Source organism: Pseudorasbora parva, chromosome 4, assembly GCF_024679245.1.
Source record: "Pseudorasbora parva isolate DD20220531a chromosome 4, ASM2467924v1, whole genome shotgun sequence".
Classification (NCBI taxonomy): Eukaryota; Metazoa; Chordata; class Actinopteri; order Cypriniformes; family Gobionidae; genus Pseudorasbora; species Pseudorasbora parva.
The window spans coordinates 894828-914815 of NC_090175.1; the positions used below are offsets into that span (position 1 = coordinate 894828).

At 49.0% G+C, this 19988-nt stretch overlaps 1 protein-coding gene and 1 long non-coding RNA gene across 2 annotated transcripts; one reads left to right on the forward strand and one right to left on the reverse strand.

Moving 5' to 3' along the window:
• The first annotated feature begins 347 nt into the window (after positions 1-347).
• LOC137072614 (RNA exonuclease 5-like) lies at positions 348-12851 on the forward strand. The gene is made up of 17 exons (XM_067440476.1): positions 348-686; positions 833-912; positions 1742-1868; positions 2794-2884; positions 6177-6287; positions 6369-6457; positions 6577-6692; positions 6905-7043; positions 7129-7223; positions 7317-7419; positions 9032-9259; positions 9975-10094; positions 10353-10490; positions 11579-11671; positions 11754-11973; positions 12078-12450; positions 12663-12851. The coding sequence occupies exons 1-17, from the start codon at positions 540-542 to the stop codon at positions 12712-12714; spliced, it is 2322 nt and encodes a 773-aa protein (XP_067296577.1). The 5' UTR covers positions 348-539; the 3' UTR covers positions 12715-12851.
• On the reverse strand, positions 3337-6244 carry LOC137072617 (uncharacterized). The gene is made up of 3 exons (XR_010904654.1): positions 6139-6244; positions 5367-5386; positions 3337-3610 (listed from the first exon to the last, which is right to left on the reverse strand). It is a non-coding gene; the product is annotated as an uncharacterized lncRNA (long non-coding RNA).
• Positions 12852-19988: the final 7137 nt, after the last annotated feature.

Here is a 19988-nt window from a genome sequence, read left to right on the forward strand (position 1 = left end):
CACACACACACACACACACACACACACACACACACAGTGTAGTGTTTATCATCAGATGTGTTTCTTACTTCGCCAGACTCTTTGTTGACATGTCGATGTCGTTCTTCCCTCTCGCGTTAAACACACACACACACGCTAAACGACTCGATAAACGCTAATTATCTAAAACATGATCATATTTAACGCAGAAAAACTCGCGCAGTTTTGAATTACCCGCACACAGACGCCATTTCCTTTGTTATTATGCTGCGCTTCCGGTGTTGTGTGTGACGTACCTCTCAGTGGGGCCTGTGATTGGTCGAGAGCAGAAGTAATCGCGCACAGATCAGTGTGTCCTAATCGATCGCAGAGCTGTAGATCATCAGTCAACACACGTGCGGATTTACCTTCATGTATTTACATTGTTATATCGATGTATTTACTATAGACTGACGTCATGGCGTGTTAAATTAAACACGGTGTGTTGTTGATCATATGGACTGAAGAAGAGTGTTTATCATCATCATTATCATCATCAGTGTATTATTGTGACAGGGGCGATGAAGATCGAATCAGATCAACAGATGGCATCATTATCTTCATCCTCATCTTCATCCTCCTCCTCCTCCTCGTGCTGTAAGAGGAAAGCACTGGCCAGTGTGATCTCAGACGGCCAGAAGAGACTGAGAACAGAGCCCACCACACAGGTGACTACCCCTAACGCACTCACCATTAACCTCTGAGTTCATGAAGCCTACAGTGTGTGTGTGTGTGTGTGTGTGTGTGTGTGTGTGTGTGTGTGTGTGTGTGTGTGTGTGTGTGTGTGTGTGTGTTTGTGTTTCTGTGGGATCAGGATGTGCTGACGGTGAAGGACGTGTGTGATCTGATCCAGTACGTCACACTCAGACGCTCACACAGTGTGAAGAAGCCCAGGTATACACACACACACACACACACACACACACACACACACACACACACACACACACACACACACACACACACACAAGAGGCTCTTACTGCAGACACACGGATGGGCTCCAGATGACTGACGGTGACTCCGGATCAAACCCAGCTCTCTGACAACAACAACAACAACACATTACACACACACAAACAAACACAAATATATATAAAAACACACACACACACACGTGTATATACACACACACACACACAAAGGACTTCTTGACAGAGCAGCCTCAAGTGTACCACCCAGTAGAGCATTACAATAATCTATCTATCTATCTATCTATCTATCTATCTATCTATCTATCTATCTATCTATCTATCTATCTATCTATCTATCTATCTATCTATCTATCTATCTATCTATCTATCTATCTATCTATCTATCTATCTATCTATCTATCTATCTATCTATCTATCTATCTATCTATCTATCTATCTATCATGGACCAGCTGGAGTTTGTTTATTAAGCGAGCAGGGCAACCACCCAGTAGAGCATTACAGTAATCTAGCCTTGAGCTCATGAACGCATCAACTAACGGTTCAGCATTTGGCACTGAGAGCATGTGCCGTAATTTAGAGATATCTTTAAGATGGATACGGTCTAAATCCGGTCTGGAAATCCTCACAGATACCATTTCTTTCTAAAAAGGAGCATAGTAGTGAAGACACGGCCTTTTCTAGTGTTGTTGATAGAAACGGTAGATTCGAGATTGGCCTGTAATTGACTCTCTCTGTGTGTGTGTGTGTGTGTGTGTGTGTGTGTGTGTGTGTGTGTGTGTGTGTGTTCAGCTGGTTCAGCCTCAGTGATGATGTGCGTCTGTCGCGTGTGAACCTGATGATTTTGGACGGACTGACGCAGAGTCACTTCTACAGATACTTCAGTCACTTCAGACACCTGCACAACAAATACAGCTCAGTGAGTGACACACACACACACACACTCTCACACACACACAAACACACATACTCACACACACACACATACTCACATACTCTCACACACACACACACACACACACACACACAGACACTCACTCTCGCACACACACATACACACTCACTCTCGCACACACTCTATCACACACATACACACACACACACACACACTCACTCACTCTCACACACACACACACACACACACACACACACACACACACACACACACACACACACACACTCACTCACTCACTCTCACACACACACACACACACACACACACACACACACACACACACACACACACACACACACACACTCACTCACTCTCACACACACACACACACACACACACACACACACACACACACACACACACACACACACACACACACAGCAAGGCTGCCTATCTCTGTAATCCAAACCCCTTCCCACCAGCATTGAAAAATACACCGAAAGTATGGAGCCTTCCTCCATTTCGCGGCTCATTTGAGCAGGCCCAGTAAGATCTTTCTTGGAGTAGTTTGGTGTCCCATGACTTTCTGAAGTCTCTCTCATAGATCTCAAACTTGTTCCATTCCTGACATTCAAGTTAGCGCACATTGTTGTTAAAGTTAGACTGGACATGCTGGCCGGCCAGTGCTGGTGTTTGCGGGACTGTGTCGTCTGTTTGCCGCTGTTGTTTGTAGATGCGGCCGCTGGACAGGGCTGGATCAAACGCAGGTCTGAGTGCTCATGTTCAGCACTAATGTCCAGAGCACTGCTTCTCTGCTGCATTAACCATGGCAGTTACAACGGGGGAGATTTACCTTTAAATTACCATTTAAACACACACACACACACACACACACACACACTCGTTCACACTCTTTGATGACACCTCTAGATGTGTTTGTGTTTCTCAGAGATGGACTCTGGCGCCCTCGTCATGTGACCCTCTGACCTCTGACCTCCTCAGCAGTGAGGTCACAGTAGAGGCCCAGACGCCGCTGCCAGGTGAGTCGTTGGGTGTTCCTCAATGTCAAGCTAGGCTAGGCTAGGCTAGGCTAGCTCCTCTTTAGCATTCGCAGATCATGTCAACGGAACAGGCTAGCATGTGCACGTCCTTGCGACAGTGAAAAGGGCCGCTTTCGGTATGAACGCCTTCATTGGTCCCTGTTACAAAAGACGAGAGCGCTATTAATAATGCTGGCATAATATTAACGTTAAATTCATTTGTACAGCTTAACTAGTTATTTATGAGAGAAATGCCGGCGACGGCAACCAAGCTGAGTTAAATATCCGGTCCGTTGGCCGTCAATAACGGTATTTGTATATTTTTATATCAGTACGGTAGTAATTTGTACCGGCATTTAAACGTTAAACTTTACTTATGTTCGCTGCGCGGCGACAGTGGAGGACGAGAGGACAGGCCTGGTGTTGTGTTTGTTCATGTTTTATTATGTGTGTGTGTGTGGGTCAGTCGTCCGTGAGCGGCTGCCCGCCGTACTTTCGCTTTGTTATTATTTATTATAAAGTTGTTGAACATTCGCCAGTTCCCGCCTCTTTCTTTCCATCTACGAACACATATTGCCCCGTTCACGCTCCGCCAACGTCTGAAGATAGCAAAGCTGCGCGCGGAGGATAGTGTTTGAGAGCGTGAAGGCTACTCATCCTGTCCTGCTTATGGCATATTCCTCAAACGAAGGAGCCGTCGGTCTCTGATGATCGCTGTCACATGACCTGCTTCGCTGTCACATGACCTGCTTCACTGTCACATGACCTGCTTCACTGTCACATGACCTGCTTCACTGTCACATGACCTGCTTCACTGTCACATGACCTGCTTCGCTGTCACATGACCTGCTTCGCTGTCACATGACCTGCTTCACTGTCACATGACCTGCTTCGCTGTCACATGACCTGCTTCGCTGTCACATGACCTGCTTCACTGTCACATGACCTGCTTCGCTGTCACATGACCTGCTTCACTGTCACATGACCTGCTTCACTGTCACATGACCTGCTTTACTGTCCCATGACCTGCTTCACTGTCACTGTCACATGACCTGCTTCACTGTCACTGTCACATGACCTGCTTCACTGTCACTGTCACATGACCTGCTTCGCTGTCACATGACCTGCTTTACTGTCACATGACCTGCTTCACTGTCACTGTCACATGACCTGCTTCACTGTCACTGTCACATGACCTGCTTCACTGTCACATGACCTGCTTCACTGTCACATGACCTGCTTCACTGTCACATGACCTGCTTCACTGTCACATGACCTGCTTCGCTGTCACATGACCTGCTTCGCTGTCACATGACCTGCTTTACTGTCACATGACCTGCTTCACTGTCACATGACCTGCTTCACTGTCACATGACCTGCTTCGCTGTCACATGACCTGCTTCGCTGTCACATGACCTGCTTCGCTGTCACATGACCTGCTTCGCTGTCACATGACCTGCTTCGCTGTCACATGACCTGCTTCACTGTCACATGACCTGCTTTACTGTCCCATGACCTGCTTCACTGTCACTGTCACATGACCTGCTTCACTGTCACTGTCACATGACCTGCTTCACTGTCACTGTCACATGACCTGCTTCGCTGTCACATGACCTGCTTTACTGTCACATGACCTGCTTCACTGTCACTGTCACATGACCTGCTTCACTGTCACTGTCACATGACCTGCTTCACTGTCACATGACCTGCTTCACTGTCACATGACCTGCTTCACTGTCACATGACCTGCTTCGCTGTCACATGACCTGCTTCGCTGTCACATGACCTGCTTCACTGTCACATGACCTGCTTTACTGTCACATGACCTGCTTCACTGTCACATGACCTGCTTCACTGTCACATGACCTGCTTCACTGTCACATGACCTGCTTCGCTGTCACATGACCTGCTTCGCTGTCACATGACCTGCTTCGCTGTCACATGACCTGCTTCGCTGTCACATGACCTGCTTCGCTGTCACATGACCTGCTTCGCTGTCACATGACCTGCTTCGCTGTCACATGACCTGCTTCGCTGTCACATGACCTGCTTCGCTGTCACATGACCTGCTTCACTGTCACATGACCTGCTTTACTGTCCCATGACCTGCTTCACTGTCACTGTCACATGACCTGCTTCACTGTCACTGTCACATGACCTGCTTCACTGTCACTGTCACATGACCTGCTTCGCTGTCACATGACCTGCTTTACTGTCACATGACCTGCTTCACTGTCACTGTCACATGACCTGCTTCACTGTCACTGTCACATGACCTGCTTCACTGTCACATGACCTGCTTCACTGTCACATGACCTGCTTCACTGTCACATGACCTGCTTCGCTGTCACATGACCTGCTTCACTGTCACATGACCTGCTTTACTGTCACATGACCTGCTTCACTGTCACTGTCACATGACCTGCTTCGCTGTCACATGACCTGCTTCGCTGTCACGTGACCTGCTTCGCTGTCACATGACCTGCTTCACTGTCACATGACCTGCTTCACTGTCACATGACCTGTTTAGCTGTCACATGACCTGCTTCACTGTCACATGACCTGCTTCACTGTCACATGACCTGCTTCACTGTCACATGACCTGCTTCGCTGTCACATGACCTGCTTCGCTGTCACATGACCTGCTTCGCTGTCACATGACCTGCTTCACTGTCACATGACCTGCTTCGCTGTCACATGACCTGCTTCACTGTCACATGACCTGCTTCGCTGTCACATGACCTGCTTCACTGTCACATGACCTGCTTCACTGTCACATGACCTGCTTTACTGTCACATGACCTGCTTCACTGTCACTGTCACATGACCTGCTTCGCTGTCACATGACCTGTTTAGCTGTCACATGACCTGCTTCACTGTCACATGACCTGCTTCGCTGTCACATGACCTGTTTAGCTGTCACATGACCTGCTTCACTGTCACATGACCTGCTTCACTGTCACATGACCTGCTTCACTGTCACATGACCTGCTTCGCTGTCACATGACCTGCTTCGCTGTCACATGACCTGCTTCACTGTCACATGACCTGCTTCACTGTCACATGACCTGCTTCGCTGTCACATGACCTGCTTCACTGTCACATGACCTGCTTCGCTGTCACATGACCTGCTTCACTGTCACATGACCTGCTTCACTGTCACATGACCTGCTTTACTGTCACATGACCTGCTTCACTGTCACTGTCACATGACCTGCTTCGCTGTCACATGACCTGTTTAGCTGTCACATGACCTGCTTCACTGTCACATGACCTGCTGTGTGTCGTGCAGCCGCGCTGATGTGGCATCCTGTGATTCGCCGCTTCGGATCGAGCGCAGCCGGGATGAGCCACTTCCTGTTGACCGAACAAGAGATGATCAAACACAACTTCCCTGTGAAGGGTGAGACACACACACACACACACACACACACTCACACGCACACACACTCACTCACACTCTGTTTCCCATGATGCCGTGCAGGTGGGCGGGGCTGTGAGGCGTTCGTGTGCAGTGAGAGCGTCGGCCGTGTGACGGACAGCAGTCCTCTGTTCGGCCTGGACTGTGAGATGGTGAGTTCTGCGCTGTGATTGGCCGCTGCGGTCCTGTGCTCGGCTGTGTTCTGCGCTGTGATTGGCCACTGTGCTCGGCTGTGTTCTGCGCTGTGATTGGCCGTGTGTTTCTGTTTCAGTGTCTGACGCGTGTGGGGTTAGAGGTCACGCGTGTGGCACTGGTGGACTCTGATGGACGCTGTTTGTTAGACGAGCTCGTCAAACCACCGAACCCCATCATCAACTACTGCACCAGGTACACACACACACACACACACTCGCGCACACACACACACACACACAATCTGCTTTTAACATCAGAATGAAATTTAGTTTGAACCTGATTTAGTTTGAAATGTCATCACATCCGTGTGTGTGTGTGTGTGTGTGCGTGTGTGTGTGCGTGTGTGTGTGTGTGTGTGTGCGTGTGTGTGCGTGCATGTGTGTGTGCGCGTGTGTGTGTGTCAGGTTCTCTGGGATCACGCGTGCTCTGCTGGCTCCCGTCTCCACGTGTCTCTCAGAGGTCCAGTCTAAACTCCTGCAGCTTCTGCCGACAGACGCTGTGCTGATTGGCCACTCTCTGGACGGAGACCTGCGAGCCCTACACGTGAGATGATCCCTGCAGTAATGAGCGGCCACACACAGGGGCGTTCAGGCCATGTAAACCTGTGTGTGTGTGTGTGTGTGTGCAGATGATCCACCCTCACGTCATCGACACGTCTCTGCTGTACCGCCAAGACTTCGGCCGCAGATTCAAACTCAAGCTCCTGGCTCAAGTGATTCTGAAGTGAGTCTAACACGAGCTCGCCACGCCACACGGTTCACTTGAGCTCCAGATTCAGTGTGTGTGTGTGTGTGTGTGTGTGTGTGTGTCCGTCAGACGGGAGATCCAGTCGGAGGACCGCAGAGGTCACGACCCCTGTGAGGACGCGCTGGCTGCTCTTCATCTGGCTCAGTACTTCATCAGGAAGGGACCCAGAGAGGTTTGAGTGAATCATTTGTTACAATTGGTTCTTTTGACTCGTGGTTCTAAATGATTTGTTTGTAAGTCTGATTCATCATTGAATCATCCTTCTGAATGGGTTCCTCTCAGTGAATCAGTCGGGCCAGCGATGGTGTGAATGATTCACTGAGTCACTGAAGTCTGATTCATCGGTGACTCATCCTTCTGAATGGGTTCTTCTCAGTGAATCAGTCGAGCCAGCGATGGTGTGAATGATTCACTGAGTCACTGAAGTCTGATTCATCGGTGAATCATCCTTCTGAATGGGTTCTTCTCAGTGAATCAGTCGAGTCAGCGATGGTGTGAATGATTCACTGAGTCACTGAAGTCTGATTCATCAGTGACTCATCCTTCTGAATGGGTTCTTCTCAGTGAATCAGTCGAGCCAGCGATGGTGTGAATGATTCACTGAGTCACTGAAGTCTGATTCATCAGTGACTCATCCTTCTGAATGGGTTCTTCTCAGTGAATCAGTCGAGCCAGCGATGGTGTGAATGATTCCCTGAGTCACTGAAGTCTGATTCATCATTGAATCATCCTTCTGAATGGGTTCTTCTCAGTGAATCAGTCGAGCCAGCGATGGTGTGAATGATTCACTGAATCACTGAAGTCTGATTCATCAGTGAATCATCCTTCTGAATGGGTTCTTCTCAGTGAATCAGTCGAGCCAGCGATGGTGTGAATGATTCACTGAGTCACTGAAGTCTAATTCATCGGTGAATCATCCTTCTGAATGGGTTCTTCTCAGTGAATCAGTCGAGTCAGCGATGGTGTGAATGATTCCCTGAGTCACTGAAGTCTGATTCATCAGTGACTCATCCTTCTGAATGGGTTCTTCTCAGTGAATCAGTCGAGCCAGCGATGGTGTGAATGATTCCCTGAGTCACTGAAGTCTGATTCATCATTGAATCATCCTTCTGAATGGGTTCTTCTCAGTGAATCAGTCGAGCCAGCGATGGTGTGAATGATTCACTGATTCACTGAAGTCTTATCATCGGTGACTCATCCTTCTAAATGGGTTCTTCTCACTGAATCGCTGAAGTCTGATTCACTGAAGTCTGAATCCCTGATTCACTGAATCACTGAAGTCTGATTCATCGGTGAATCATCCTTCTGAATGGGTTCCTCTCAGTGAATCAGTCGAGCCAGCAATGGTGTGAATGATTCACTGAGTCACTGAAGTCTGATTCATCGGTGACTCGTCCTTCTGAATGGGTTCCTCTCAGTGAATCAGTCGGGCCAGCGATGGTGTGAATGATTCACTGAGTCACTGAAGTCAGATTCATCGGTGACTCATCCTTCTGAATGGGTTCTTCTCAGTGAATCAGTCGAGCCAGCGATGGTGTGAATGATTCACTGAGTCACTGAAGTCAGATTCATCGGTGAATCATCCTTCTGAATGGGCTCCTCTCAGTGAATCAGTCGGGCCAGCGATGGTGTGAATGATTCACTGAGTCACTGAAGTCTTATCATCGGTGACTCATCCTTCTGAATGGGTTCTTCTCACTGAATCGCTGAAGTCTGATTCACTGAATTGCTGATGTCTGATTCACTGAAGTCTGATTCACTGATTCCCTGAATCGCTCTCTCAGGTGCTCGAGCATCATCTGGAGGAATTGTGGGATATTCCTGAGACGGATGGCTCTGATACAGAGATGTCCGATCGAGGCTCCTCTCTGTCCAATCACAGCGCTCTCCGCTTTGGCCACGCCCTCTATGGATCCGGCCAATCAGCAGTGTTCCTGGGTGGAGCAGCGGAGACGAACGGCTCAGTGTCCAATCAGCAGAGCCGGAGACAGCAGTGCTCCAGCGACAGAGAGGTGTGTGTGTGTGTGTGTGTGCATGGGCGTAGATTACGCGGGGGACACGTTTAATAAAGTGTATTTTTGTCCCCCGCACGTTTACTGGGTGTCCCCGATCCTAGTCGACCCGCTCCGAGCGGGATTCGAACCGGCGTCAGCTGCGCGGGGGCGGGCACGTTAACAGGGGCGCTGAAGACCGCCTTCTCTAACCTCGGTTGATAGCGCGCTTCTTCAGGTCACGGGCAGGTGTGTTAATCATGGAAACCAGTGTGAATACATCAAGATTTAAATACAGGGACACAAATAATCTATGCCTGACCTGTCCTTTTATTCTCATCTAAACATGAGGAGGCGCTCTCACTGAAAGCCTGAAAGCGGATTCGTAGAAACGTACTGTCTGTCCCGCTGCAGCTGAAAAAATGGCTACGCCCCTGTGTGTGTGTGTGTGTGTGTGTGTGTGTATGTGTGTCTGTGTGTGTGTGTGTGTGTGTGTGTATGTGTGTGTGTGTGTGTGTGTGTGTGTATGTGTGTGTGTGTGTCTGTGTGTGTGTGTGTGTGTGTGTGTGTGTGTGTATGTGTGTGTGTGTGTGTGTGTGTGTGTGTGTGTGTGTTCATATGGTTGGTTTGCTCAGCATTGTTATTGGTTTGAACTAGTGTAGTTCTTTTAAATCACACACACGCCTGTATCTCACTCTGTGTGTGTGTGTGTGTGTGTGTGGGTGGGTGTGTGTAGGTGGTGTGTGTGTTCCGAAGGCTGGCTCAGTCGTACTCTCTCAGTGTCCTTCGGTTCTCGTCTTTCATGAACACACTGAAGCAGACGACCGCGACGGGACGACAGCAGCACCTGCAGCAGGTACACACACACACACACACACACACACACACACACACACACACACACACACACACACACACTCACTCTCTCTCTCTCTCTCTCTCTCTCTCTCTCTCTCTCTCTCTCTCTCTCTCTCTCTCTCTCTCTCTCACTCACACACACACACACACATACACACACACACACACACACACTCTCTCTCTCTCTCACACACACACACACACATACACACACTCACAGATGTATTACACTGACCTGTGTGTGTGTGTGTTTCAGGTGTGTGAGCGTCTGAGGCAGATGTGTGTGTTGTACGTCGGGCCGCTGCCCGCTGACATCACCGAGAGAGATGTACACACACTCCTGAAGCGCTTTGGAAGCCTGCGGACACTACGACTGCTGCAGCACACACACGGGGTACAACACACACGCACACACACGCACACATTCTCTCAAACTTTAGGCCCATCTCCAAACTGCCCTTTCTGTCTAAAGTCTTTGAGCTAGACGTTTATGTTCTGCCCCTCCCGACCGTCTGCCCCCCCCCCGACCGTCTGCCCCCCCCGACCGTCTGCCCCCCCCCGACCGTCTGCCCCCCCCCGACCGTCTGCCCCCCCCGACCGTCTGCCCCTCCCGACCGTCTGCCCCTCCCGACCGTCTGCCCCTCCCGTCCGTCTGCCCCTCCCGACCGTCTGCCCCCCCCGACCGTCTGCCCCCCCCGACCGTCTGCCCCCCCCGACGGTCTGCCCCCCCCGACCGTCTGCCCCCCCCGACCGTCTGCCCCCCCCGACCGACTCGGTGAGTAATGTAGCCAATCACAGACAGGTTTGTGGACTTCTACTACGGAATTGGCCAATCAGAGGTGTTTAATGTGGAATCACTCACCGCTCCAGCGCTTGTCCAGGTGCTGAGTTCAGTTAAACACGCGCAGCAATCCTCTTTAAGTGCAGACATTGTGCAAATAAGAGATTCGTTGTATACCAACGTCACTGCGGACCTTCGTGAGATTGCGTTTATTGAATGAGTGACAGCTTTTAGTGAATATAAAGTTTATTACCACCACTACACGCTTCCAAACACGGACCCATCCACACACACATGCTAACTCCGGTCACGCAGCAGCTCTTCTGGCACTCGGCCCCGGCTGAGGCGGCGTTACGGCGGGAAAGAGACATCGATGCTTTCCCTCTAGCCCAGACCGGCCGCTCGCTGGAGGCGCTGAAAGGGAACTTCTGTTCAATAAAATATCTCGCTTGGCATTGATCTCTGAGCTTTATAATTGTACAGGTATTATTAATGCTCCAACAGCAACATTACACACTAAAGTCTGAACGATGGGATCGCGAGGGACGGGACCTTTAAATAATGACATGCTACATTTTTACTTTCTCAAAAAACATAATTTAGTATGTTTTTAAAGCTATTTGAAATGTCCTCACACACACACACACACACACACACACACACACACACACACAGTGTTTCAGACAGTTGTGTGTGTGCAGGTTCATGCAGAGGTCATGTTCGAGCATCTCGAAGGAGCTCAGCTCGCTCTGGATCATCTGAATGGACAGCAGATCAGCGACTGCACCATAAAGGTTACACACACACACACACACACACTCTCAAACACACACACACACACACACACACACACACTCACAGGTCTGCTCTGGTCAGGTTCGGCGTCCTGTATTTGAGCTCAGTCTGGATCTGGATGAGTGTGTGTGTGAGCGCCAGAATGACCGCCTCAACAGTCGCATGATCTACGTGTGCAATCTGTCCACGAAACCGCATCGCCATGACGACCTGCTCCAGAACTTCAGGCAGTTCGGCGCGGTTCAGCGGGTCAGCGGCGCCGCAGAGCATTCTGGGAAACGCCAAAGACACGCCTTCATCAGTGCGTGTGCATCCCACAGAGCTTCAATAATACACTCTAATGCTGATTACACACTGTAATGAGAGTCATCGTGTGTGTGTGTGTGTGTGTGTGTGTGTGTGTAGGGTTCGAGAGCGCAGACAGCGCTCAGGCCGCAGTGGGCGTCGCCCTTCAGATCGGCAGCAGGAAGTTATCAGTCTGTCACGCTCTGACTCCGCCCCACATGACCTCATGGACGCACACACACCCCGTCACCATGGAAACCAGCCCAGTGACACCAGAGCAGGGGGAGGAGTGTGACGTGAGTGACACCTGTCAATCAAACAGACACGCCTCCGCTGATTGCCCCGGTAATGAGATGCGTTTTCTCCAGGTGTCATGTGACCTACAGGAGCCAATGGTGGCGCGGCAGATGGAGAAGCTGGACAGGAGAGTGGGCAAAGTGTTCCGAGCGCTGGAGAGCAAAAGCCTTAGCATAGTGATCCTGCCGGGGGAGAGGTGTGTCACACACACACACTCACACTCACACTCACACACTCACACTCACACAAACACACACACACTCACACTCACACACACTCACACACATTTGTTTTTGTAACATATGGGGACATTCCATAGGCGTAATGGTTTTTATACTGTACAAACCGTATTTTGTGTGTGTGTGTGTGTGTGTGTGTGTGTGTGTGTGTGTGTGTGTGTGTTGACAGCGGCAGCATCGATCATCCCGGACTCTGCTTCATCCAAATCAAACTGACGTGACTCCGCCCAGCTGCCCTGTGACTCCGCCCAGCTCCCCTGTGACTCCGCCCAGCTGGCCCGTGATTGGCTGAATGTTTTTATATCCCCCTGAGAGTGGCTTTTAATGTGTGTGAATAAAGATGAGTGGCGTGTGCAGACGTCCTGAGACTCATTCCTATATGAACTCTGATCCTAGGCTCTAATAGGTCAGAGTTCACACAGGTCCATAGGGGACAAAACGGCCATGCCGAAAAACTGAATCTTAAGTCTGGTCTCATTTTAAAGAAGACCCGTGGCAGATTATATTAGAGTCAAAAAGTGAAACCCTCAAAAAATTATATAGGGTTTAGTTTATGAATATGATGTATGAATAATATTTTATACTATATATATATATTCTAAAGCATTTTGAGCTCTAGAACTGAAAATCAAAACATAAATCTAAATAAGCTGCTCCAAACTTTAGGTTCTCAAAAAATGAGCTCAGTAAGATTTTGTTTGGGCGCAGTGCCAACTTCATCTTCAACTCAAATATATTACAAGCACACACACACACCACACTCCGACACCCATACCAACACACACACACACACACACACACACACCACACTCTGACACCCATACCAACACACACACACACACACCACACTCTGACACCCATACCAACACACACACACACACACACACACAGTTATAGCTCTAGACTGTATCAAACTGGCGTTATATTATGCATAAACATTAAAACAGGAATAAAGTGAGTATTTACTTTATACGCCAAACTTGAAAAAATAGCACCATCTGGTAAAAAATAGTATTTTTATTTTATTTTCAAGCCTTGCCAACAGAATAAAAGCCCAATAACAAATATTGCATAATTCTATCGTTCAATGGCAGAGGGATTATTTAATGTGGGGTTTTTAATGGGGACAGTTTTGTCCAAACGATGCTAAGAGGAAGTGTTTGTGTACCTAGTGCAAAATAGTTTTTTTTTAAAGGGGGGGTGAAACACTCAGTTTCAGTCAATCTCATGTCAATCTTGAGTACCTATAGAGTAGTATTGCGTCCTTCATATCTCCGAAAAGTCTTTAGTTATTTATATTTATAATATTAGAAATATGGGCTGTACCGAGTCTTTCCGGAAAAAACCGAGCGCCTGGAGGCGTATCGTGTGGGCGGAGCTAAAGAATGATGAGCGCGCAAAGCGGTGACGTCCTCAAGCGTGGAGAAACCCATCTATCTCAGCTAATACAGATAATGATCCACAATCAAATCTGAGGGAGAAATAAACTGAACAGGAGAAACGGCAACATCAGGATGTCCGTCTCTGTGGTATGGACTGTATTTAGGGGCCTTTGTGTGCAGTTTATGAGGACATGATTCGGTTTATGGACTATTGTATGTGACTAGACCTTAGAGGTAGCAAGCAAAAGGGTTTTGCACGTCAGAGTCAGACTAGTGTAACGTTATACAGAACAACAATGGAGTAACCGTTAGCGCATTTGAATGACGAAGCACGCGATCGTATCGTTTACTGATGTTTACTCATGCGACGGTAGCCAATAGCAGAGACATTTGAAGTTGATTTACTCACCGGCATCTTCCAAAGCAGGACCGCTCTGTCAAAAACACACTTCTTTGGTATGATTTGGTGAAGTCCTGACAGCAGTGACTGTGGAAATCCACTTTGCGACGCGACTGAAGCGATGCCTTGAAGCTTCCCGTCATTTCTGCGTTCAAATCGGTTCAAATGCAGCGCTGCCTTCCCGGAATGCTGTGCTGAAGCGTTGAAGTCGCTCGACGTCACCCATAGGAATAAAGTGGAGCGCGGCGCGCCACATAACGGCGTGTTCACGGACGACTGGATCTGCACCTGAGAGACTGTTTACAGCGTGCATTTGCTCTCTCTCCCTCTAGTGACGCGCGCGCACCCTTCCGGGAGAAGAGCCTGTACGGCCCATACAAGGACCTTCCGCTCTATTTAACGTCAAATAGACCCATACTCGAAAAAAACTCGCCGAAACTTGTGAGAAACCGGAAGGAGTATTTTTGACACAGAAATACTCCATCAAACATCCAACATTAGTTTTTGAAACTTTGTCTATGTTTAGGATGGGAATCCAAGTCTTTAAAGGTGTAAAAAGCTCAGTATGCATGAAACAGCATTTCACCCCCCCTTTAAAGGAAATTGGAGTGAAATATATAAACTCCAATAGAAATACACACCTGTGGCAAATGCTATGCAGTTAGCATTACCACAGGCAAAGTTATCAAAAACACTAAACTGAAAACGCCAAACATGTCCACACAGGTTAATAAACCCTTCCTGGAGGAAGACCCCCCATATACCCCCAGATCATTCATTATAGCATCAAATTGGCCTCTGTTTGGGTGTGAGCTATCCATAGACAGAAATGGACAGAGCGCTCCCATTGACATCAACGGCGGGAAGTGATGTCAGTATAGGAGCACTCACTTCCTGATGGCTGAGTGAACAGCGCCGGCTCAGACTGAGCTTGAGGACGTAGATGTGACGTGAGCCTCCTGTCTGACAGCTGTAGGTCTTCTAGTAGATGTGACGTGAGCCTCCTGTCCGACAGCTGTAGGTCTTCTAGTAGATGTGACGTGAGCCTCCTGTCTGACAGCTGTAGGTCTTCTAGTAGATGTGACGTGAGCCTCCTGTCTGACAGCTGTAGGTCTTCTAGTAGATGTGACGTGAGCCTCCTGTCTGACAGCTGTAGGTCTTCTAGTAGATGTGACGTGAGCCTCCTGTCTGACAGCTGTAGGTCTTCTAGTAGATGTGACGTGAGCCTCCTGTCTGACAGCTGTAGGTCTTCTAGTAGATGTGACGTGAGCCTCCTGTCGGACAGCTGTAGGTCTTCTAGTAGATGTGACGTGAGCCTCCTGTCTGACAGCTGTAGGTCTTCTAGTAGATGTGACGTGAGCCTCCTGTCTGACAGCTGTAGGTCTTCTAGTAGATGTGACGTGAGCCTCCTGTCTGACAGCTGTAGGTCTTCTAGTAGATGTGACGTGAGCCTCCTGTCGGACAGCTGTAGGTCTTCTAGTAGATGTGACGTGAGCCTCCTGTCAGACAGCTGTAGGTCTTCTAGTAGATGGGACGTGAGTCTCCTGTCCGACAGCTGTAGGTCTTCTAGTAGATGTGAAGTGAGCCTCCTGTCTGACAGCTGTAAGTCTTCTAGTAGATGTGACGTGAGCCTCCTGTCGGACAGCTGTAGGTCTTCTAGTAGATGTGACGTGAGCCTCCTGTCTGACAGCTGTAGGTCTTCTTGTAGATGTGACGTGAGCCTCCTGTCTGACAGCTGTAGGTCTTCTAGTAGATGTGACGTGAGCCTCCTGTCGGACAGCTGTAGGTCTTCTAGTAGATGTGACGTGAGTCTCCTGTCGGACAGCTGTAGGTCTTCTAGTAGATGTGACGTGAGCCTCCTGTCGGACAGCTGTAGGTCTTCTAGTAGATGTGACGTGAGCCTCCTGTCCGACAGCTGTAGGTCTTCTAGTAGATGTGACGTGAGCCTCCTGTCCGACAGCTGTAGGTCTTCTAGTAGATGTGACGTGAGCCTCCTGTCGGACAGCTGTAGGTCTTCTAGTAGATGTGACGTGAGCCTCCTGTCTGACAGCTGTAGGTCTTCTAGTAGATGTGACGTGAGCCTCCTGTCTGACAGCTGTAGGTCTTCTAGTAGATGTGATGTGAGCCTCCTGTCTGACAGCTGTAGGTCTTCTAGTAGATGTGACGTGAGCCTCCTGTCTGACAGCTGTAGGTCTTCTAGTAGATGTGACGTGAGCCTCCTGTCCGACAGCTGTAGGTCTTCTAGTAGATGTGACGTGAGCCTCCTGTCAGACAGCTGTAGGTCTTCTAGTAGATGTGACGTGAGTCTCCTGTCTGACAGCTATAGGTCTTCTAGTAGATGTGACGTGAGCCTCCTGTCTGACAGCTGTAGGTCTTCTAGTAGATGTGACGTGAGCCTCCTGTCTGACAGCTGTAGGTCTTCTAGTAGATGTGACGTGAGCCTCCTGTCTGACAGCTGTAGGTCTTCTAGTAGATGTGACGTGAGCCTCCTGTCAGACAGCTGTAGGTCTTCTAGTAGATGTGACGTGAGTCTCCTGTCTGACAGCTGTAGGTCTTCTAGTAGATGTGACGTGAGTCTCCTGTCTGACAGCTGTAGGTCTTCTAGTAGATGTGACGTGAGCCTCCTGTCTGACAGCTGTAGGTCTTCTAGTAGATGTGATGTGAGCCTCCTGTCAGACAGCTGTAGGTCTTCTAGTAGATGTGACGTGAGCCTCCTGTCTGACAGCTGTAGGTCTTCTAGTAGATGTGACGTGAGCCTCCTGTCTGACAGCTGTAGGTCTTCTAGTAGATGTGACGTGAGCCTCCTGTCAGACAGCTGTAGGTCTTCTAGTAGATGTGACGTGAGCCTCCTGTCGGACAGCTGTAGGTCTTCTAGTAGTTGTGGAAAGTGAGTCTCCTGTCTGACAGCTGTAGGTCTTCTAGTAGATGTGACGTGAGCCTCCTGTCTGACAGCTGTAGGTCTTCTAGTAGATGTGACGTGAGCCTCCTGTCTGACAGCTGTAGGTCTTCTAGTAGATGTAACGTGAGCCTCCTGTCGGACAGCTGTAGGTCTTCTAGTAGTTGTGGAAAGTGAAATCTGAATCACGTTGTTTAAATATTTTCTCCCGTTGCTTTTGGCTCCCTATGGGCTTCTCTCCATTCTTCCCCCTTGACTTTATCAGACTTTATGTCTCCTCGTCCCCCCGACGGTCTCATAGACAGTAAAAGATTGCCTGCGAGCGTCTCCTCAGGTCTATACGGTAATTTCTCAACTGTGCGACAGAGTCGCGTTGGTTATGACGCAATGGTTAGCCTATTTTTACAAAAACAGCTTCTGCGGGGCGATAGTGTAAGATACAAGGTAACGGAGCCTTTTATACATTGTCGTGTTTCTTTAGAAATAAACAATGGACAAATGGAGTCTTTAAACGCCTCAGATGTAAAATTATTCACTGTCAAAGTGACTCAAAAATGAATGGGAGTCAATGGGATGCTAACAGCAGGTGATGGCTTGGTTAGCAATGGCAGCCCCTAGGGGTGGAACGCTTTCCGAGCACTAGATTACCCCCTTGGAGCTATTTGGGTGTCTGTGTGTGTCTCTTCCTCTTTATGATGCACCAAATGTTTTCTAATGGTGAAAGATCTGGACTGCAGGCTGGCCATTTCAGTGCCGGATTGTACCGTAGATGATGATAACTTCAAACTCTGTGCAGTGTTCCTCTGAGAAACTCCTTTCTGATATCGCTCCACTATTGTCCGCCGCAGCATTGGGGGAATTGGTGATCCTCTGCCCATCTTGCCTTCTGAGAGACACTGCCACTCTGAGAGGCTCTTTATACCCAGTCATTTGCCAATTGACCTAAGGAGTTGCAAATTGGTCCTCCAGCTGTTCCTTATTTGTACCTCTCTTATGTGTACCTCTCATGAAATCCAAAACGAGCCAACATTTTAAAATGTCTCACGTTCAATATTTGATATGTTATCAATATTCTATTGTGAATAAAATATAAGTTAATGAGATTTGTAAATTATTGCAATCCTTTTTTATTCACAATTTGTACAGTGTCCCAACTTTTCTGTAATCAGTTTGTACTTCCATGTGACAATCAGTCGAGAAAATCAAATGAGTGTGGGATGTGATTTTCTATCCAGAACTGATAGGGAATGGGAGCAGTGTTATTGGATTAGATGTTATATTTATGGATAAAGTGAAAGAAGTGTTTTTCCTGCGGTAGATCCCAGAATTCTGCGTCCCAATGGAAGGACGTGCTATTACTGTGATGGGCCGAGATGCTCCAACACCGTCAGCTGTTCTGGGAATGAGGACGCCTGCTTTACAGCAACATGTGAGAATCAGGGGCCAACTCTTACTGACCAAACCTTTATTTTTCTTCTCTTCTCCAGTGATTAACGGAAAAGTGTCAATACCTGCGAAAGGCTGTACTAAAGCTATTTGCGGTCTCCTAAAATGTTCTTTTATTCAGGATCTCTCATGTTGTGAGGGGAACCTATGTAACGGGGATAATGGCGTCACTCCAGGCTTCACATATAACAGAGATAAGAGTCTCGTCACCCAGAGCGTCATCCAGAGCTTCATGTACAAGGGTGCCACCCGCGACACCCAGAAAATCCCCAATAACAGCGCTAAGAGCGACCTCCAAAGAGTCCCCAATAACGGTGCCACCCGCGACACCCAGAAAATCCCCAATAACGGCGCTAAGAGCGACCGCCAAAGAGTCCCCAATAACGGTGCCACCCGCGACACCCAGAAAATCCCCAATAACGGCACTAAGAGCGACCGCCAAAGAGTCCCCAATAACGGTGCCACCCGCGACACCCAGAAAATCCCCAATAACGGCACTAAGAGCGACCGCCAAAGAGTCCCCAATAACAGCGCTAAGAGCGACACCCAGAAAATCCCCAATAACAGCGCTAAGAGCGACCTCCAAAGAGTCCCCAATAACGGTGCCACCCGCGACACCCAGAAAATCCCCAATAACAGCGCTAAGAGCGACCTCCAAAGAGTCCCCAATAACGGTGCCACCCGCGACACCCAGAAAATCCCCAATAACGGCGCTAAGAGCGACCGCCAAAGAGTCCCCAATAACGGTGCCACCCGCGACACCCAGAAAATCCCCAATAACGGCGCTAAGAGCGACCGCCAAAGAGTCCCCAATAACGGTGCCACCCGCGACACCCAGAAAATCCCCAATAACGGCACTAAGAGCGACCGCCAAAGAGTCCCCAATAACGGTGCCACCCGCGACACCCAGAAAATCCCCAATAACGGCGCTAAGAGCGACCTCCAAAGAGTCCCCAATAACGGTGCCACCCGCGACACCCAGAAAATCCCCAATAACGGCACTAAGAGCGACCGCCAAAGAGTCCCCAATAACGGTGCCACCCGCGACACCCAGAAAATCCCCAATAACGGCGCTAAGAGCGACCTCCAAAGAGTCCCCAATAACGGTGCTAAAAGCGACACCCAGAGCTTCCTATTCCTCTGCTGTTCTCTGCTCTCCTACTTCCTGCTGCACTGATTCTACAATGAGACACGCCGTGCAGAATAGATACACCGATCAGGCATAACATTATGACCTAATGTTGTGTTGGTTCCCCTTTTGCTGACCCAGCCTTCGCTCCCCACGTGCATCAATGAGCCTTGGCCGCCCATGACCCTGTGGCCAGTTCTCCACTGGTCCTTCCTTGGAGCACTTTTGATAGATACTGACCA

Bases quoted from the DNA above. Each gene is read 5' to 3' on its own strand.
- LOC137072614 (XM_067440476.1), top strand. From the start codon at position 540: ATGAAGATCGAATCAGATCAACAGATGGCATCATTATCTTCATCCTCA. The intron at 687-832 runs GTGACTACCCCT...CTGTGGGATCAG, and splicing joins GAACAGAGCCCACCACACAG to GATGTGCTGACGGTGAAGGA. The intron at 11,974-12,077 runs GTGCGTGTGCAT...GTGTGTGTGTAG, and splicing joins CCAAAGACACGCCTTCATCA to GGTTCGAGAGCGCAGACAGC.